The sequence below is a fragment of the Trachurus trachurus genome, assembly GCF_905171665.1.
Source record: "Trachurus trachurus genome assembly, chromosome: 21".
In the NCBI taxonomy this organism is placed as follows: domain Eukaryota; kingdom Metazoa; phylum Chordata; class Actinopteri; order Carangiformes; family Carangidae; genus Trachurus; species Trachurus trachurus.
Genome location: NC_139899.1, coordinates 934,176 through 949,126, shown reverse-complemented (window position 1 = coordinate 949,126; position 14,951 = coordinate 934,176). Strand labels below are relative to the sequence as shown.

The window sequence follows — 14,951 nt, the reverse complement described above, 5'->3', positions numbered from 1 at the left end:
TTGGAGAAACCTCTTCAGCTGCCACACAGTGTCTCTGACTGATTCCTGCCTACAGTACATTTCTTTGTTGCAGAAATGAAAGGTGTTAGAAAATGACAATTCTGCACACATGTCTGACAATGTTATTGATTGATTGATTTAGATTTTCTAAGGAGTGAGAGTGAGTGTGCACATGCCTTTTTTTCTTTTTTTTGGGGGGGGGGGGGGGACTCTATTACATACATCAAAGACACAAGTGTGAATATTTAATTTCAGACCTGTTCTTGTTGGTTTTCCACCTCAGAATTGAATTTGCCAACATTTCGGAGCATTAGGAATCCCAGACCTGCAGTCAGAAGATACCAACATACTGGCCTCAGTGAAACCACATTCATTTCTGATACTTAGTAGGCATAGCAGACAAATCTGTGCACAACCTCCATGTTATAGAATAATTAAGTGCCCTGTGAAATGTTGTTGTGCCGTTACTTTGTACACCGGCTCTCAGCAGAAGTGTGTTTCTGTGTGGCAGGAGTGAGGTTTCTGAAAAGCGTTTAGATTCCGTAATGGGCCCACAGCATAGGAGGTGAAAACTAAATCTCTTGGTATTTGAAAACAACTCTGAACACAGATGGTACATTATAATTCCAAGCTTGCACTGTACAATGCATCATTCATACATTCTGCCAACACTCAACTCTTCCCCAGCATTTTAGTACTTTGTTTGCTTAGTTTCTATGCTTTCCCAGTCAAGTGTGTTTTTATATTATTCATGACATCTGTTAAAAATGCACCAGGCTGTGGAAATCTTACAGAGGATGAAAGAATGGATGAATAATTACACATTTTGTGTTTGAGCATGTCAACCTACACAATGTTTTCTTTTTTTTTTTTACTTTATGCTAACTCTTATAGCACTTGAAGCTGTTTGGAGTCTAAACATCACTGAGAATCTGGTGTGGCATTAAAGTCCAAATGACACATAATAAATAGAACAAAGTAGAAAAATAAGGTTGAGACCATGTTAGTTATTTACTTATACATCCAAGGTCACAATAATAAGGTCAGGTGACTGGTGCGTGGGGCGTTAAACACCTAACAAAGTACAGCCACACCCCCTGAAGAAAGTCTCTACAGAGATGTACTGTATGTGACAGGGGGAGACTACATAGAGAGAGGAGGCTTCGTGTCAGGGAGCTCGACTGGCAGTGACAAAAGTCAACTTTCATCCCGTCAAAGTGCTCATTACTAAAAATCTGCACGGAAAGGAAAAGGACAACTTAACCTCTCGCTTGTACATCACTACAACCAATCAGCAACGACAGTAGTGTAAAGGGAAAAGGCTGCTCAACTAGAAAGGCAGTGGGATTCTTTCAGGGCTTTGAGATCTAGGGTCAATTAACCTGAACAATAACACAGTTTTTGATCAAAGTCCACTTCTTGAATGAAATGAAAGGAAATTGACCCTATTTCCCACTTTCTGTGCCAACATTTGCATCAATCGTTCAACCTGCCGAGAGGTCGCCCTCGCCGTCGCCATTGCACTTGTGCCCAGAACCTGCACAGTAATTAAAGGGATGGATACGGATCGACAGCTGGGTGAAGTCTTTGTGTAAATTGGGTTGTTCCGCTATAGATTTGCATCTTCCACCTCAGCTAGGGGTTGTTCAGAGCTATCTGCTGGCCAAACAGCTTCAGGGAGGTTGACACAACACCACTACTACCACAGAGATCTAACATCAGGTGTGCGCTTTAAAAAAAAAGAAAAAAAAAGAAAGAAAGAAAATAAATAAATAAATAAAATTGGAATAAACAGTGCTAGGAAGTTATTATCCAGCTATATCTTTTGTGTATATTTTACAAACACCTTCATGGTAGCTCCCCCCCTCTGGTGTTTTTTTTTCACAGCTGAGGTTTCCAAAGAGGCTCGCTCTGATTGTTCGGAGCTGGAGGACGGAGGAAGTCCCGTTGGACGTCGTTACCCACTGAAAATTTACACAAGCATGTGGATCTCATTGTACTCATCTCGTCCGTCTTCATCAAAGTTGGGAGAATCTTCATCCTCACAGTCGAGCTGTGAAAAGACAAATTATATTCCATCAGTTTCATTTCACCTGTATGTTTCTTCAAACTAGCTCTGGAGCTGTTTGGCTGGTTTGTAATTCAACAACTGGACTCTGGTGTGGACGAGTGGATGAAATATCGGGTCTGTGTCTATTTCAAGGCGAAAGTGTTTCATTATGCGAGGTTTGATGTTATTTACACAGGAATTCAATGGATACATTTCTTCTAAACTTATGTATGAGAGAAAACTTTCAAGACTTTGAATATGCTACTTTGCTTCCCTGCTCAGATTCAGCTGAGTGCTAACTCCTCACATCTCTATTCAAAGTATGAAGCCAGTGGCAGCACTTTCTGTAGCTTAGTACAAAAACTGCATACAGTAGTACAAAAACTGCATACAGTAGAAACAACATGTCTGTGCAAAGTTAACAAAGTCCACCTTTATATTAACACAGTATATCTCATTTGATTGAATCCAGACATAGACCTGTATGCAAAACACACAGGAGGGTATGTTCCATCTTTAGCTTACACCCATTAGAGCAGGAGTCTTCAATGTTTTTCAGGCCAGGGACCCCCAAACTGATGGAGACCCCTACTATATTAAAAAAAAATTGTACTAGGCCCAGTACCATGTATAAACGTAGCTTGATATTGTGCATTCAATACTAAGCTTTTGAAATAACACACAGGTTGATATATTCATGTTGTTCTAAACGTGTACAATATACAGTAAGTAGAGTAGCCGTCCCTCTGCCATTTATAAACAGACCTGGTTCACTGATACGATGCCAATATCAGCAATGTCTGTCAACTGCATGGTAATCATGCAGACAAGCTATTCAAAATGACGTTTTTATTTGAAACATAAATGTGTAAACTAAAAGATATAAAACATTGTCTAATCAACCAAAAAATTCCACGACCCTCCTGCAGCACCTCCTGTTGAAGACCTCTGAATTAGAGTATCAGTCTCCTCATCTACCATGGCAAGAGAGGGAATATGCAAAATGCCAAGTCTTAAGCTTAGTAAGCAGTACAGTATATAAGTATACTGTAAGCATACACTGTATAGTGCTAATGTCAGATCTGTTGCCTGTCAGTCTGCATAACTTTGAATGTTCTCCTCTTGGCCTGTTTGGTAAAAGTGTGAGTAACAATGTTTGTATAAGAATGAAGGGTTGGGAACGTTGAGGATCTGACAACATGGGCGTCCCATTGTAGGGATTTTCAAGTTCAGTATCATTTTGAGGTGGTTGAGGCCGTTTTACGGTGCCTTGAGTTCATGCTCCCTTTTGGATCAACACAACATAAATGGTGGTCAGGTTAAGAAACAAATCTGTTTATCCTAGCTCCTGAAGTAGTTGACGTTTTGAAAATATATGGTGTTAATCTGACGGCGATGACACGTACGGGTTCAAGACATCAAACCAAGAAAACATGAAACCCGGCCTCACAATGAACCGTGAATCTTTTTCTGGTTAGAACCCGCAGCAAAGAGAAATATTTGCATATCAACTGAAAATATTTGAAGGAGAACTCTGTCCGTGATCACAGAGGAGAAAATCATCAGGAATGTCAAGTGTGAAGCTCCTTTATATTTTCTTTAAGAAATGTTAGTTTTGGGCAGATATAAAAACACATTTGCTGTAAACGCTGTCTCCTGAAGCCATGTGGGATCAGATAATCGTGGCACAGACTCAAAAACATTCTTGGAAAGCCTCTGCTACCAAACTCACCGCCTGGAGCTCGCGCTCCTCAAAGATCCTGGAGAGGATGAGGCGGCGCAGCGGCACCGTCATGATGAGGACGAAGGGGAACGCCAGGGAGGCCACGGTGGACTTCACTACCCACAGAGCCACGATGCACAACAGCTGAATGATGGTGAACATGTTCATCCGCCACGTCTTCACCTGAAGCAACATACATGGTGGTTAATGGGCAGAAAAGCAAAAGGCCATAGACCACAGTGCAGACACACACAGATACTCAAAGACTCATTAGACACACTCATTCCCAGACTATTTCCCTGCATGATGAAAATCCTACATGTTTTTGGCTCCATCTAGTGGTGACACTATACATCAAATATATATATAGTATTTATTTTAATATGACATTGAATTATCTGCCTTTACTTATAAACTTAAAACATATTCAACCATTTTTTTAATCCACAATATAGAACAACTGATGCTGAAACATAAGGCATCACTGACAGAATGACAACAGCCCTGTGCTAAGGAGAAAAAAGAAAAGATAGAAATCCAAGATCCATGAGAGTGAGTGCCAATCATATGTCAAAACACTGCTCAGTTGTTTCCAATATTTTCTATCTTGTTTGTATTACGATAAGACCAAAATCACTTTTTAATGCTAACCTACTACTGCATCTCTGTGTTCACATACTGATTATGATTATGATAGTGATTTTGAGGTATCTTGGAATCTTAGAATAATATCCTGCTTTGCCTTTTTGTTCCAGAAATAAGCTTCCAATACACACAGGGATAACAAAGTAACCAGACACTGTATCCATGTCTGTCCATTATTTGCACAATCATGACTTACTCCTGCACTCACACCAGAACTCTGATTCTGTCCATTATTTACCACTGTGTGTCATCAGCTGGAGTCAGATTGCAGTTAAGACCGTAAAATAATACAGTAATAAATGTGAGGATGTGGTGAGGTTCTCAAAACTGAAGTTAAAGGGATAGTTCAACATTTTGGCAAATTGGCCCATTGCCATTTTCTCTATAGTTTTAGAAGTAGGCTCATTACCTTTATTTGTGGGTGCAAGCTATTTTTAGAACGGCGGAGCAGAGCCGCGAGCTGCTCAGAGCTACGCTTCCCTCCTCAAACTCATCAAATACACAATCCAACAACTCCAAAATGCTCTCATGGACAAGTTGTGACCTGCACATTCACCACACTATGAGATAATAACGGAACGTTACAAGACAGAGTTGTTTTAGAGGTAAATTCAAGCAAAACCGCTGATGCGCTTTCCTGTCGAGGGACAGTTTTGCAGCAAGCAGTCTCTGCATTTCCCTCTAAAACAACTCTGTCTCGTAACGTTGTGTTATTATCTCATAGCGTGGTGAATGTGCAGGTCACAACTTGTCCACCAGGGCGTTGTGGAGTTGTTGGATTGTGAATTTGATGAGTTTGATGAGGGAAACCAAGAAATCCCATGAGCCTCCATAGCGTAGCTCTGAGCAGCTAGCAGCTCTGCTCCGCCGTTCTTGCACCGACAATTAAAGGTAACAAACCTACTGCTATGACTATAGGGATTATGGCAATGGGCCAATTTGCTGAAATGTTGAACTATCCCTTTAAAGTCTGATACCAGTAACACAGAGGATAGATTCATTGTATCAGTTCATTGCTGAGGATCAGATAGAGAAGCTAATGGATGCAGCAGTGAACAGGCAGACAGAAACAGTGATGTAGATTTTCTGTATGAACATGGATGATGTTCATCAGGATACTTCCAACCACAGTGTAGTGTACAGTACATGTGCATGTCATATTGTAAGATGTGTCAGCCTTCGCTCAGGACTCCTCAACACTCCGGCCTCTCTGTTATTCCTGAGCTGACCGAGTTAACTCAAACTTATGGATGAACCCCCTTTGGTTTCTGGCCTCCACTGCAGTGGCCACTCTGCTGGGTTTGGCTTCTCCCACCTCACCACTAATAACACAAGGCGAGGGCATGTAAACAGTCAGTGTTGCTTGTGTTACCTTGGTGACGTAGATGTGGTCAGGGTGATGCTTGGCAGGCGTGACCATGAGAGTGATGCGTTCGTACAGCTGAATGCCTGTCAGAGACGTGACCCCCATGTACAGGAAGATACCGAAGAGAACGGCCAGAGGGATGAGGCGGAGCACGTCTGTCATCACTATGGACATACCTGATGGGTGGAGAGGGGGGTGAGAGGTCAGCGTTTCCAGACCATATTAATGTTGTTGAAACTCTCACATGCACTCTACTGTAATGTGCAGCTGTGGAGAGAATTATTCATTCGACAGGGGAACAGCCCTCGTGACAAACACGCTGTCAGTGCTGTTTATTTGAAACATACTCACTGTTGAGATGCCTTGGTTGAACTAATCCAAAAGTCTTATTCCTAATCCAAACAGCATTTCAATCAAACAAAAGCTCAACTATCATCATGAGTCACTATATATGAACTGGATCAAACTACTCTTAAGACGACTTTGAGAGGCCCTACCTTCGCCGAAACTAGATATGCTACTAGTCAGCGGATGAAAACAACGTTGCCATGACATTGTGTTTTGAATTGAACAAAAAGTTATGATTTCAGACAGTTTGTAAACAGTTTGCTAATTTATTATTGCAGTTGCTCGGGCTGATTCATTCTCCGTGAATGTCTCCACATGCAGTAGCTGCCTCTCAGTGCCTCTCATAACAATCACTTGCCTGGAAATCCCACCACTGTAATTAATGCTGTAGAAATGTATAATTGCTGCAGCCTCCGAGCAAAAAAGGGAATAATTGCTGTGGAAAATAGCTGAGATTCTTCTTCCCCATCAGCTTGTTTAAGATGCACGGTTTATGTTTGTTGGTGTGATTTATTTCTTGCTAATTCTAATGAGAAAAAAAATACTTTTAAGACACGTTTGGTGAACTTTAAGCATTTTCTTGATTGATTGTATTCAGTTTTTAAGTCGCGCAGTCACAGTCACATAATAAAACATTTAAAAGATCAAACAAAGATTAATTACAGTAGTGAAAAGGAGCATTAAGCCAACCCGCTGATTGTTCTCTAAGCCACAATCCCCCTGGTTATTGCTTTTGCTTTGCCTGTCAAGCTTCCATTTTGATTTTTATCTATTTAATCTGTATTTAATCAGACAGTCTCATTGAGATTATTAGAGCTTTTTCAAGAGAGAACACCGCTACATAATACAACAAACTAAAGAAGAAAGAATTATAACAACATATTTAAGCAGTCATAAATTACATCAATTAAGAAAGCTTCAAACTAAAAAGGAAATGTCAGACTCTAAATCTGCAATTTGTGGTTCAGTCCATTGAAATAGTTCATAGCTTCTGGATCGTGCTGCTGTAGCGTAGCACGTATTAGCAACCACAGTTTACAGTGACTTGAGTGGCAGATTTATCACTAAAGGACTTGCAGTAGTTACTGAAACATTGTGTATACAGCTTCACACAGACGTAAACACCAGTTAGTTTTATTTCCATCCAGTTACTGTAGAATAGTGAAGATAGAAATCTGTCACTGACAGAGTTGGTTGGCTGTAACTGGTGTAAACTAATGCTGCTGTTAAAACTTTAAAACTTTCCAGCTGATTTAATCAGAAATATGAAACATGTTAAATTGTCATTGGTACGTAATGTTGAGTTTAAAGGTGGAGGCTAAATATTGAGTTCAGTAGTGTGGTGACTGTAATGTAATGTTTTCCTTCCAAAATAAACCTCATAGGATTTAGATGCTCACTCTTGAAAAACACACCTGGACAGATGACATAGATTTGTGCGTGACATGCCTAAATATGAGAAGAGTTGTTTTCGAAATAAATGCAGAGACTGCTTGCCGATGTAAACGTACATCAGTAGTTTTGCATGAATTTACCTCGAAAACAACTCTGTCTCGTAACGCTCCATTATTATCTCATAGCGTGGTGAATGTGCAGGTCACAACTTGTCCATGAGAGCGTTTTGGAGTTGTTGGATTGTGTATTTGATGAGTTTGATGAGAGAAACCATGAAATTCCATTAGCTTCCGCAGCGTAGCTCTGAGCAGCTCACGGCTCTGCTCCGCCGCTCTAAAAATAGCTTGCACCGACAATTAACGGTAACAAACCTACTCCTAAAATTATAGGGATTATGGCAATGGGTCAATTCATCAAAAATGTTGAACTATCCCTTTAAAAGTCTTCCATCTTACCGACGAGAACAGCTACAAGAAGTCCGGTCAGCCTCTGCTCCTTCACCTCCTGGATCATGGGCTTTTCACCGGGCGCCGTGGCCTTGCTCATGACCGTGAGCGCGTTGACGTGAGTGACGGAGCGCACGGTGGCGGCCGTGAGCCAGGGCAGACCGAAGAGGGGGCAGATGGCACCGAGGATGACGATGAGCAGCAGATCCAGGTGGAAACCCGAGCCTTTAACCAGGCGACGCTCCTTCTTACTGACTATCAGTCTGAGAGGTTGGAGTAATGAGAAAAAAAAATGTTAAAAGGGCGATAAAAAAAAAAAAAACACACACGGACTCTAAAAAATCTGAAGAAAGTCATTGCCGACGTACGAAGTGATCTGAGTTTCCATGAAGATGAGGATAAAGACAAGAATTGCAGGTACAATACTTGCTCCCATCATCCAGGTTGGAAAGGGCTGTTTATCACCAAAGGGACTGATGAACCAACCTCTCTTGTCAGGGGACGTGACTGAAAAGCCTGATGGCACATTGAGTTTCTGGAAGCAGATCCAAGTAAAGTACAGTAGAGTTATTTAATGGGACTGTAATAACATACAATTTAGCTTCTGCTGCTGTGACTGAAAATGTGTTTACCTGTGTGTAAGTGTCAGTTATGGCGTAATCCACCAGCACTGACACCAGGATCGAGATGGGGATGCCAAAATCACCAATGATTCGTCTGGCCTGGACGTCAAGGAAACAAGCATTAGTTAAATCAAGTCAAGTTAAATGGAGTTGACTTTATCAGAAGCCTGAGATTTACTACAAAAGTCAAAAAGAGTCTTCATATTCAGTTTAAAGAGAAACACCCGCTGATGGAAGAATCAATATTATTGATTTACACTGCATTAAACACACTCTCCAAGCTCTCTTGGGTCATCTCATTCACATGGTGCTATTAGACTGCCATTCACAACACACAAGTTAAAGGTTTTTAAAACGTCACCTTGCCACCTAAGAATCGACTGTTCCTGAACTTTCTGAGGAAGAAAGCCACAAAGAAAGTGCCCATCATGAGAACCAGGGAGAGAAGAGCAGTGTTGGGCTGGTTGATGACACTTTCACCCAGTTCTTGAAGCTCAGACGCAGGGGTGAAGTCACTGGGATACATCATCAACAGTGGATGCTCCCTGAACACCTGGAAACAAGACAAGACTTCATTTATCCTCCAGTGAGTGACTTGTTTTTTTGCAAATTAGCACGATTCATACAAATAAATACTAGTTATAATGATAAATACAATTTTTTTTTTGTATGGCAGTGGCTTCCTCTGGTTTTAATCATCCAGTACAATTTTGCACTTAGTGTGGCTGCTTCCATAGACCTGAGTTTACATTTGATCCCTTCCACTGTTCCCCCACTCAAACACATCTTTAATCCTGGTCCACACTCATCCTGCTTTCTTTAGCCTTGTTATCACTGCCGTTCTCTCTTCATATGTCCTGCTTCAAATCAGAATGGAAACCAACCAAAAGGGAAACTCAGCAGACCAAAGGTGTCACTCACTCAGCTCTATCAATATCAGTTAGTCAGTCACAGAAATCATCTCTTATTATAATATGAGGTATCTGCTGTCCAGGCAAAATAATACTCATCTAGTATAATTGAAATGAGTTTGTCATTTTATTGATCTTTGGCATTGTTGTTGTCTTGTTTTTTTCCTTTCTTCCTTCTTTCTCTCTATGTTGCTTGTTTGTTGTAATTTTCCCTCGTCTCTTTCCCTTTTCTGCTTATTTTCCTTTTTCCTTTCTTTTTTTTTTTAGTTTACAGTAATAAGGGACAGTGTGCAATTACATTAACCATTTGCGGGGAAAAATGAAAAGATGGTTGCACCAGATTTAGCTCACAGCTAATTTCCATCTGTAGTCCCTACACATAACATAAAAATGATAAAATACACAGAATTACACAGACCACAAGCTACTATACGAAGGTGAGGCATAAAAAGACACAATTAGACAATACCGAAACACTTTTTTATTGGTTGATTTGTTTTAGTGGTTTTGTATTGGAGGTGAGGATTTTATATATTATTTTCCTCTCTTGCACAAATATTTGCCTTTGTATCATGAAATATAATGTTTGTTTTTATCATTGTGCATATGAATAAAAATAAAATAAATAAATAAAATAAATCCACAGTTGGGTCCAACAAGAAAAAGGGCTCTTATGCTCAGCAGGCTGAGTCTGAACCTGTTACCTTGATGAGCTTGGAGAACGTCTCGTAGATGAAGATGAGGGAAATGAGGAAAGCAAAAATCTCCTGGGTGAAGGGTGAGATGTAGCGGACGAGGAAGCTGCCCTCTGCTGCCACCATCACCAGGACGATGAAGATGAGCCAGAACCCGATCCACACCCGACCAGTCAAGTACTCATAGTCATGAGCCTGACAGAACTGAGAGCGGAGACGCAGACATTAGTTACACATGTTTAGGAAAAACATAACAAAACTGTGGAAAATGGAATTATGTACCACAGACTTGCGTGAGTGATAAAGGTACTTTTCACATGTACAGTAGCTAAAGTACCTTGTAGTAGGCTTCTTCAAACACCAGTAAGGGTCCTGAAAAGCCGATGATGAGAAGAGGCTGACCAGCAAACAGCGAGAATATAACTCCAAGAGTCGCAGTTGAAACAATAAGCTCAGTCACTCCCATCAGCCCCTCTGTTTTCTCTCCTGTATGGATACAAACAAAACATAAAAAATGTTCAGAACACATTATCATAAGAACGACATCAAATTCTGAGATCTTCATGTTGATCTTGTTTCACGTTACCCAGCAGGCCTCCAAAGGTTATAGTGGGTGACAGCGCTGCAAAGTAGATGAAGATGACGGCAGCGACGCACTGCATGTCCACAGAGTCTTTTAAGTCACTGATGTAGTGCGGGTAGCGCCGGCGGATGTCGTGGATCAGACCTCCGAACGGGATTCCTGAGCGCTTCAACGGGTCCACCTCCTGGTCTGCTTCCTCTTCCTCCTCTGGACTCACCTCTGGGGGGGTTGTTACATGCTCCATTAGATAAAGACTTTTATATAGTAGTCATAATATCATCATCATCATCATCATCATCATCATCATCATCATCATCATCATCATCATCATCATCACGGAGCACTGGCTTCTCTAACCTGGCAGTGTGCTCATCTGCATCTACTGCAGGTGATACACTGACAATTGCCCTACAAAGGCAAAGTGCAGTATCTGTAAAAATGCCGAACTGAGAAAAACAGCTTTTTGTGTTTTTCATTGTCAGGTTTAAAGGGATAGTTCAACATTTTTGAAAATTGGCCCATCGCCATGATCCCCCTAGTAATAGCAGTAGGTTCGTTACCTTTAATTGTTGGTCCAAGCTGCTTTTAGATCGGGGGAGAAGAATACCGAGCGGCGCAGCTACACTACGGAGGCTAATGGAATTTCTTGGTTTTGCTCATCAAACTCAGCAAATACACAACCAAAAAACTCAAAAACGCTGTGGTGGACAAGTTGTGACCTGCACATTCACCACGCTATGAGATAATAGCGGAAAGTTGCGAGATGGAGTTGTTTTAGAGGCAAAGTCGGACTTTACACTCTAGACGGCTGCTCGGCGGAGTGATTTCAAAAGCGCCTGTTTACTGCAGATACGTCCGTATACTACGGCACTGGCTGAGGTGCGCACACTGTGTCCCTCCGACCAGTGGTTCACTGAAGAAAGTAGTTCCGAGTATTTGCTTCACTTCTCTTAACTTTCCGCTATTATCTCATAGCGTGGTAAATGTGCAGGTCACAATTTGTCCACCACAGCGTTTTTGAGTTTTTTGGTTGTGTATTTGCTGAGTTTGATGAGCAAAACCAAGAAATTCCATTAGCCTCCGTAGTGTAGCTGCGCCGCTCGGTATTCTTCTCCCCCGATCTAAAAGCAGCTTGGACCAACAATTAAAGGTAACGAACCTACTGCTATTACTAGGGGGATCATGGCGATGGGCCAATTTTCAAAAATGTTGAACTATCCCTTTCAGCATCAAATTATGAATAACTACCAAGTCTATAATTGATTAGATAAAAGTGGACTGAAACAAATGTATTTTGTAGTTTGTCTTTCTAACCAATTATGACAGTTTTATGGCAGATACTGCAGTTTTGCCTTGGTATTAGCTGCAGATACTGCACTTTGCCTTTGTAGGGCATGATAATACAATACAATTTTTAAATGTATCCATTCAAATGTTCCACCATACTTAAAACAGTTCCTGGTCCAATATACATCTACATACCCTCTTAGACATATGGCTAATCCATTTTTCACGGTTCATAAAATCTATAAAGAAACAGGTTGCAGGACATTCAAGTACAAAGCTCCATCTGATTGGAACAATCTACCTTCCATTTCTAGCAGTAGCAGTATGTTTTGTGTCTGTTGTGTATCATTGTAATGTATGTCTTACATTACAAAGATGTCTATGTTATTTTGTATGTGGGACCCCCTCGAAAACGAGATGCTCCATCTCAAGGGGCTATCCTAAATAAATTGAAATTGAAATTGAAATAATACAACATGTCATATAAGCTCAACTGACACAGTCGATTCTTACAAGAGCACCAATTAATTCACAAAAATGTGTAGTAGACTAATTAAAGCATCAATTTATCCTATGTGAGAACCTGGAAAAATAATTGATTTACAACAATTACCACCGGTGATGTGTTTACTGATGGTGTCACTAGTAATAAAGGTACAGAAGTGCTATGACATTACAAAATGAAAAACAATGTGTGTTTGCATTACAGCATTACTGTAGTGTTGATTCTCTGAACCAGAAGTGCCTGTTTTGAGCTCTGATTGGAGATGTGGTGTGGAAAAGGCTCTTGACTGAGCAGCACCTTTGTTGTCCAGCACCAGTCCAACTGTGGACTGGTGCTTTTTGAGCTCTCGTTCCTTCCTCTTGCGCAGCATCTGCTTCTGGAAGTCAGCCACTGTCTTCAGGAGGTCTTTCCCTGCTACGTCCGAGGGTGGGATGACAATACTGCAGTCCAAGAACTCATTGATACCGTTCAGGAGGTCCTGTCTGTCGTCAGCAAAGTAGGCCACCTCGTGGAAGTTCTACAAAATGATAGAACTGGATGTTAGCAGCAGAAAGAAATGAAATGCATACTACTGTAGATATACTTTTTTACATTTGTCTTGAAAATGTCACTGGGAAAAAAAAATCAATTGATTTTACAATATTTTTTCTTCTTCTCACAATGTTTAAAGGGATAGTTCAACATTTTGGCAAATTGACCCATTGCCATAATCCCTATAGTTTTAGGAGTAGGTTTGTTACCTTTAATTGTCGGTGCAAGATATTTTTAGAATGGCAGAGCAAAGCCGTGAGCTGCTCGAAAACAGCTCTGTCTCGTAACATTACGTTGTTATCTCATAGCGTGGTGAATGTGCAGGTCACAACTTGTCCACCAGAGCGTTTTGGAGTTGGAGTTGGATTGTGTATTTAATGAGTTTGATGAGGGAAACCAAGCCCCCGTAGCGTAGCTCTGAGCAGCTCAACTAGCTTGCACCAACAATCAAAGGTAATGAACCTACTTATAAAACAATAGGGATTATGGCAATGGGCCAATTTGCCAAAAATGTTGAACAGTCCCTTTAATGTTATGCACAACAACACCAGCTGACTGAAATCAGGAAAATGTATCTACCTTGTCAGACATGAGTGTGGCGAAGGAACGTCCAATCTCATGATAGTCAAAACTGGACTGACTGGGACCAATCAGGACGAAAAGAAATCGAACCGGGACCGGAACCTCAAGAACCGACTCCAGGAGCACGGCCTCGTTCAGCCTGACGAAGGCCATGGCCGGCTGCTCCAGGAACTCAACAGAGCCTGGCAGGAAAAGAAAAATGATTATTAGGGAGCTCCACATTAGGAATCTGTGATTGCACTTCAGCACATCCCATCTGTAATCTCTAATTGCAACCTTCACAACAGGAATACATCATGTTGCAGTGGTAGTTTCCAATTAGGACTACATCAAGTAAGTAAGTAAGTAATTATTTATTTCTATATAGCACCTTTCACAGCATGGACTCACAAAGTGCTTCACAGTGAATGAATAAAACAAAGGACAATAAGGCAGCAGGAAGCAAAGTGCAGACATTGTAAAACAAAACCAAAAAATGTACATATGTATATGAGCAACAGTAGGAAATCAAATCAACAGTAAATATATTAAAATAGCTATATGATTGCTTGCAATCTAATTTATATTTGTTATGCTGTTTTAAGAAATTATTTTTTATTATTTTATTTACTTTTATGTTCATTATCAATCCCAGATTAAGGTGTCATTTCTTAAATTGAATTTAGTCAAGGAACTGAAATTCTAATTTTAAGTAACTTAATCTTATATTAGTGGTTTTAGAAGAACTTGGATTAATTTAAGATTTTCTGTCTAGTTTTAAGTCTCATAGTGTTTCAGAGCCAAGAACTTTGTGCTTATTTGAAGAAATCTTGCCAAGCAAAAAAAAAGCTTACCCCATTGGCAGATTTTTTTGCTTGATACAAGACAATATAAGAATATTTTGCTTCTTTCTGGTAGGGCTGTTTTTGCAGTGTAGGGGCCACAGTTTGAAAGGCATGATCGCCTTCTGTTTGGAGTCTAGTACGGGTTACAACCAGGAGCCCCTGGCCGTAGGACCTCAGGGACCGGTTGGTGGCATAGGGGCTGGAGAAGGTCGGAAATGGGGGCTACCCAATGCAAGGTACTAAGTGCGATTACCAGGACCTTGAATTGGTACCTGAAAGCCACGGGGAGCCAGTGCAGGGAGCGCAGGACGGGGGCGATGTGCACAGTTAAGCAGCTACACTGTTGACCTTACAGTTTAAACTAGGAGCTGCAGCGAAGGTGAACGCTGATCAGAATACAAAGAGGTAGTATGACACCATAATGGCAATATTCTCAT

At 40.9% G+C, this 14,951-nt stretch overlaps 1 protein-coding gene across 1 annotated transcript in view; it reads right to left on the bottom strand.

Annotated features, from left to right (window-relative positions):
- Nucleotides 1-1,972: 1,972 nt before the first annotated feature.
- The window catches only part of slc4a3 (solute carrier family 4 member 3), a gene marked incomplete at its 3' end in the record, with an annotated part of 56,462 nt that continues 43,483 nt past the window's right edge, over nt 1,973-14,951 (bottom strand). Inside the window, exons 11-22 of the mRNA XM_083996899.1 lie at nt 13,688-13,872; nt 12,875-13,094; nt 10,789-11,004; nt 10,540-10,688; nt 10,212-10,406; nt 8,958-9,149; nt 8,606-8,695; nt 8,342-8,508; nt 7,983-8,236; nt 5,791-5,960; nt 3,783-3,956; nt 1,973-2,053 (exon numbers count right to left, since the gene is read on the bottom strand). Of these exons, the coding sequence (XP_083853025.1) occupies nt 1,973-2,053; nt 3,783-3,956; nt 5,791-5,960; nt 7,983-8,236; nt 8,342-8,508; nt 8,606-8,695; nt 8,958-9,149; nt 10,212-10,406; nt 10,540-10,688; nt 10,789-11,004; nt 12,875-13,094; nt 13,688-13,872 (2,093 nt within the window). The remainder of the gene's footprint in view (nt 2,054-3,782; nt 3,957-5,790; nt 5,961-7,982; nt 8,237-8,341; nt 8,509-8,605; nt 8,696-8,957; nt 9,150-10,211; nt 10,407-10,539; nt 10,689-10,788; nt 11,005-12,874; nt 13,095-13,687; nt 13,873-14,951) is intronic.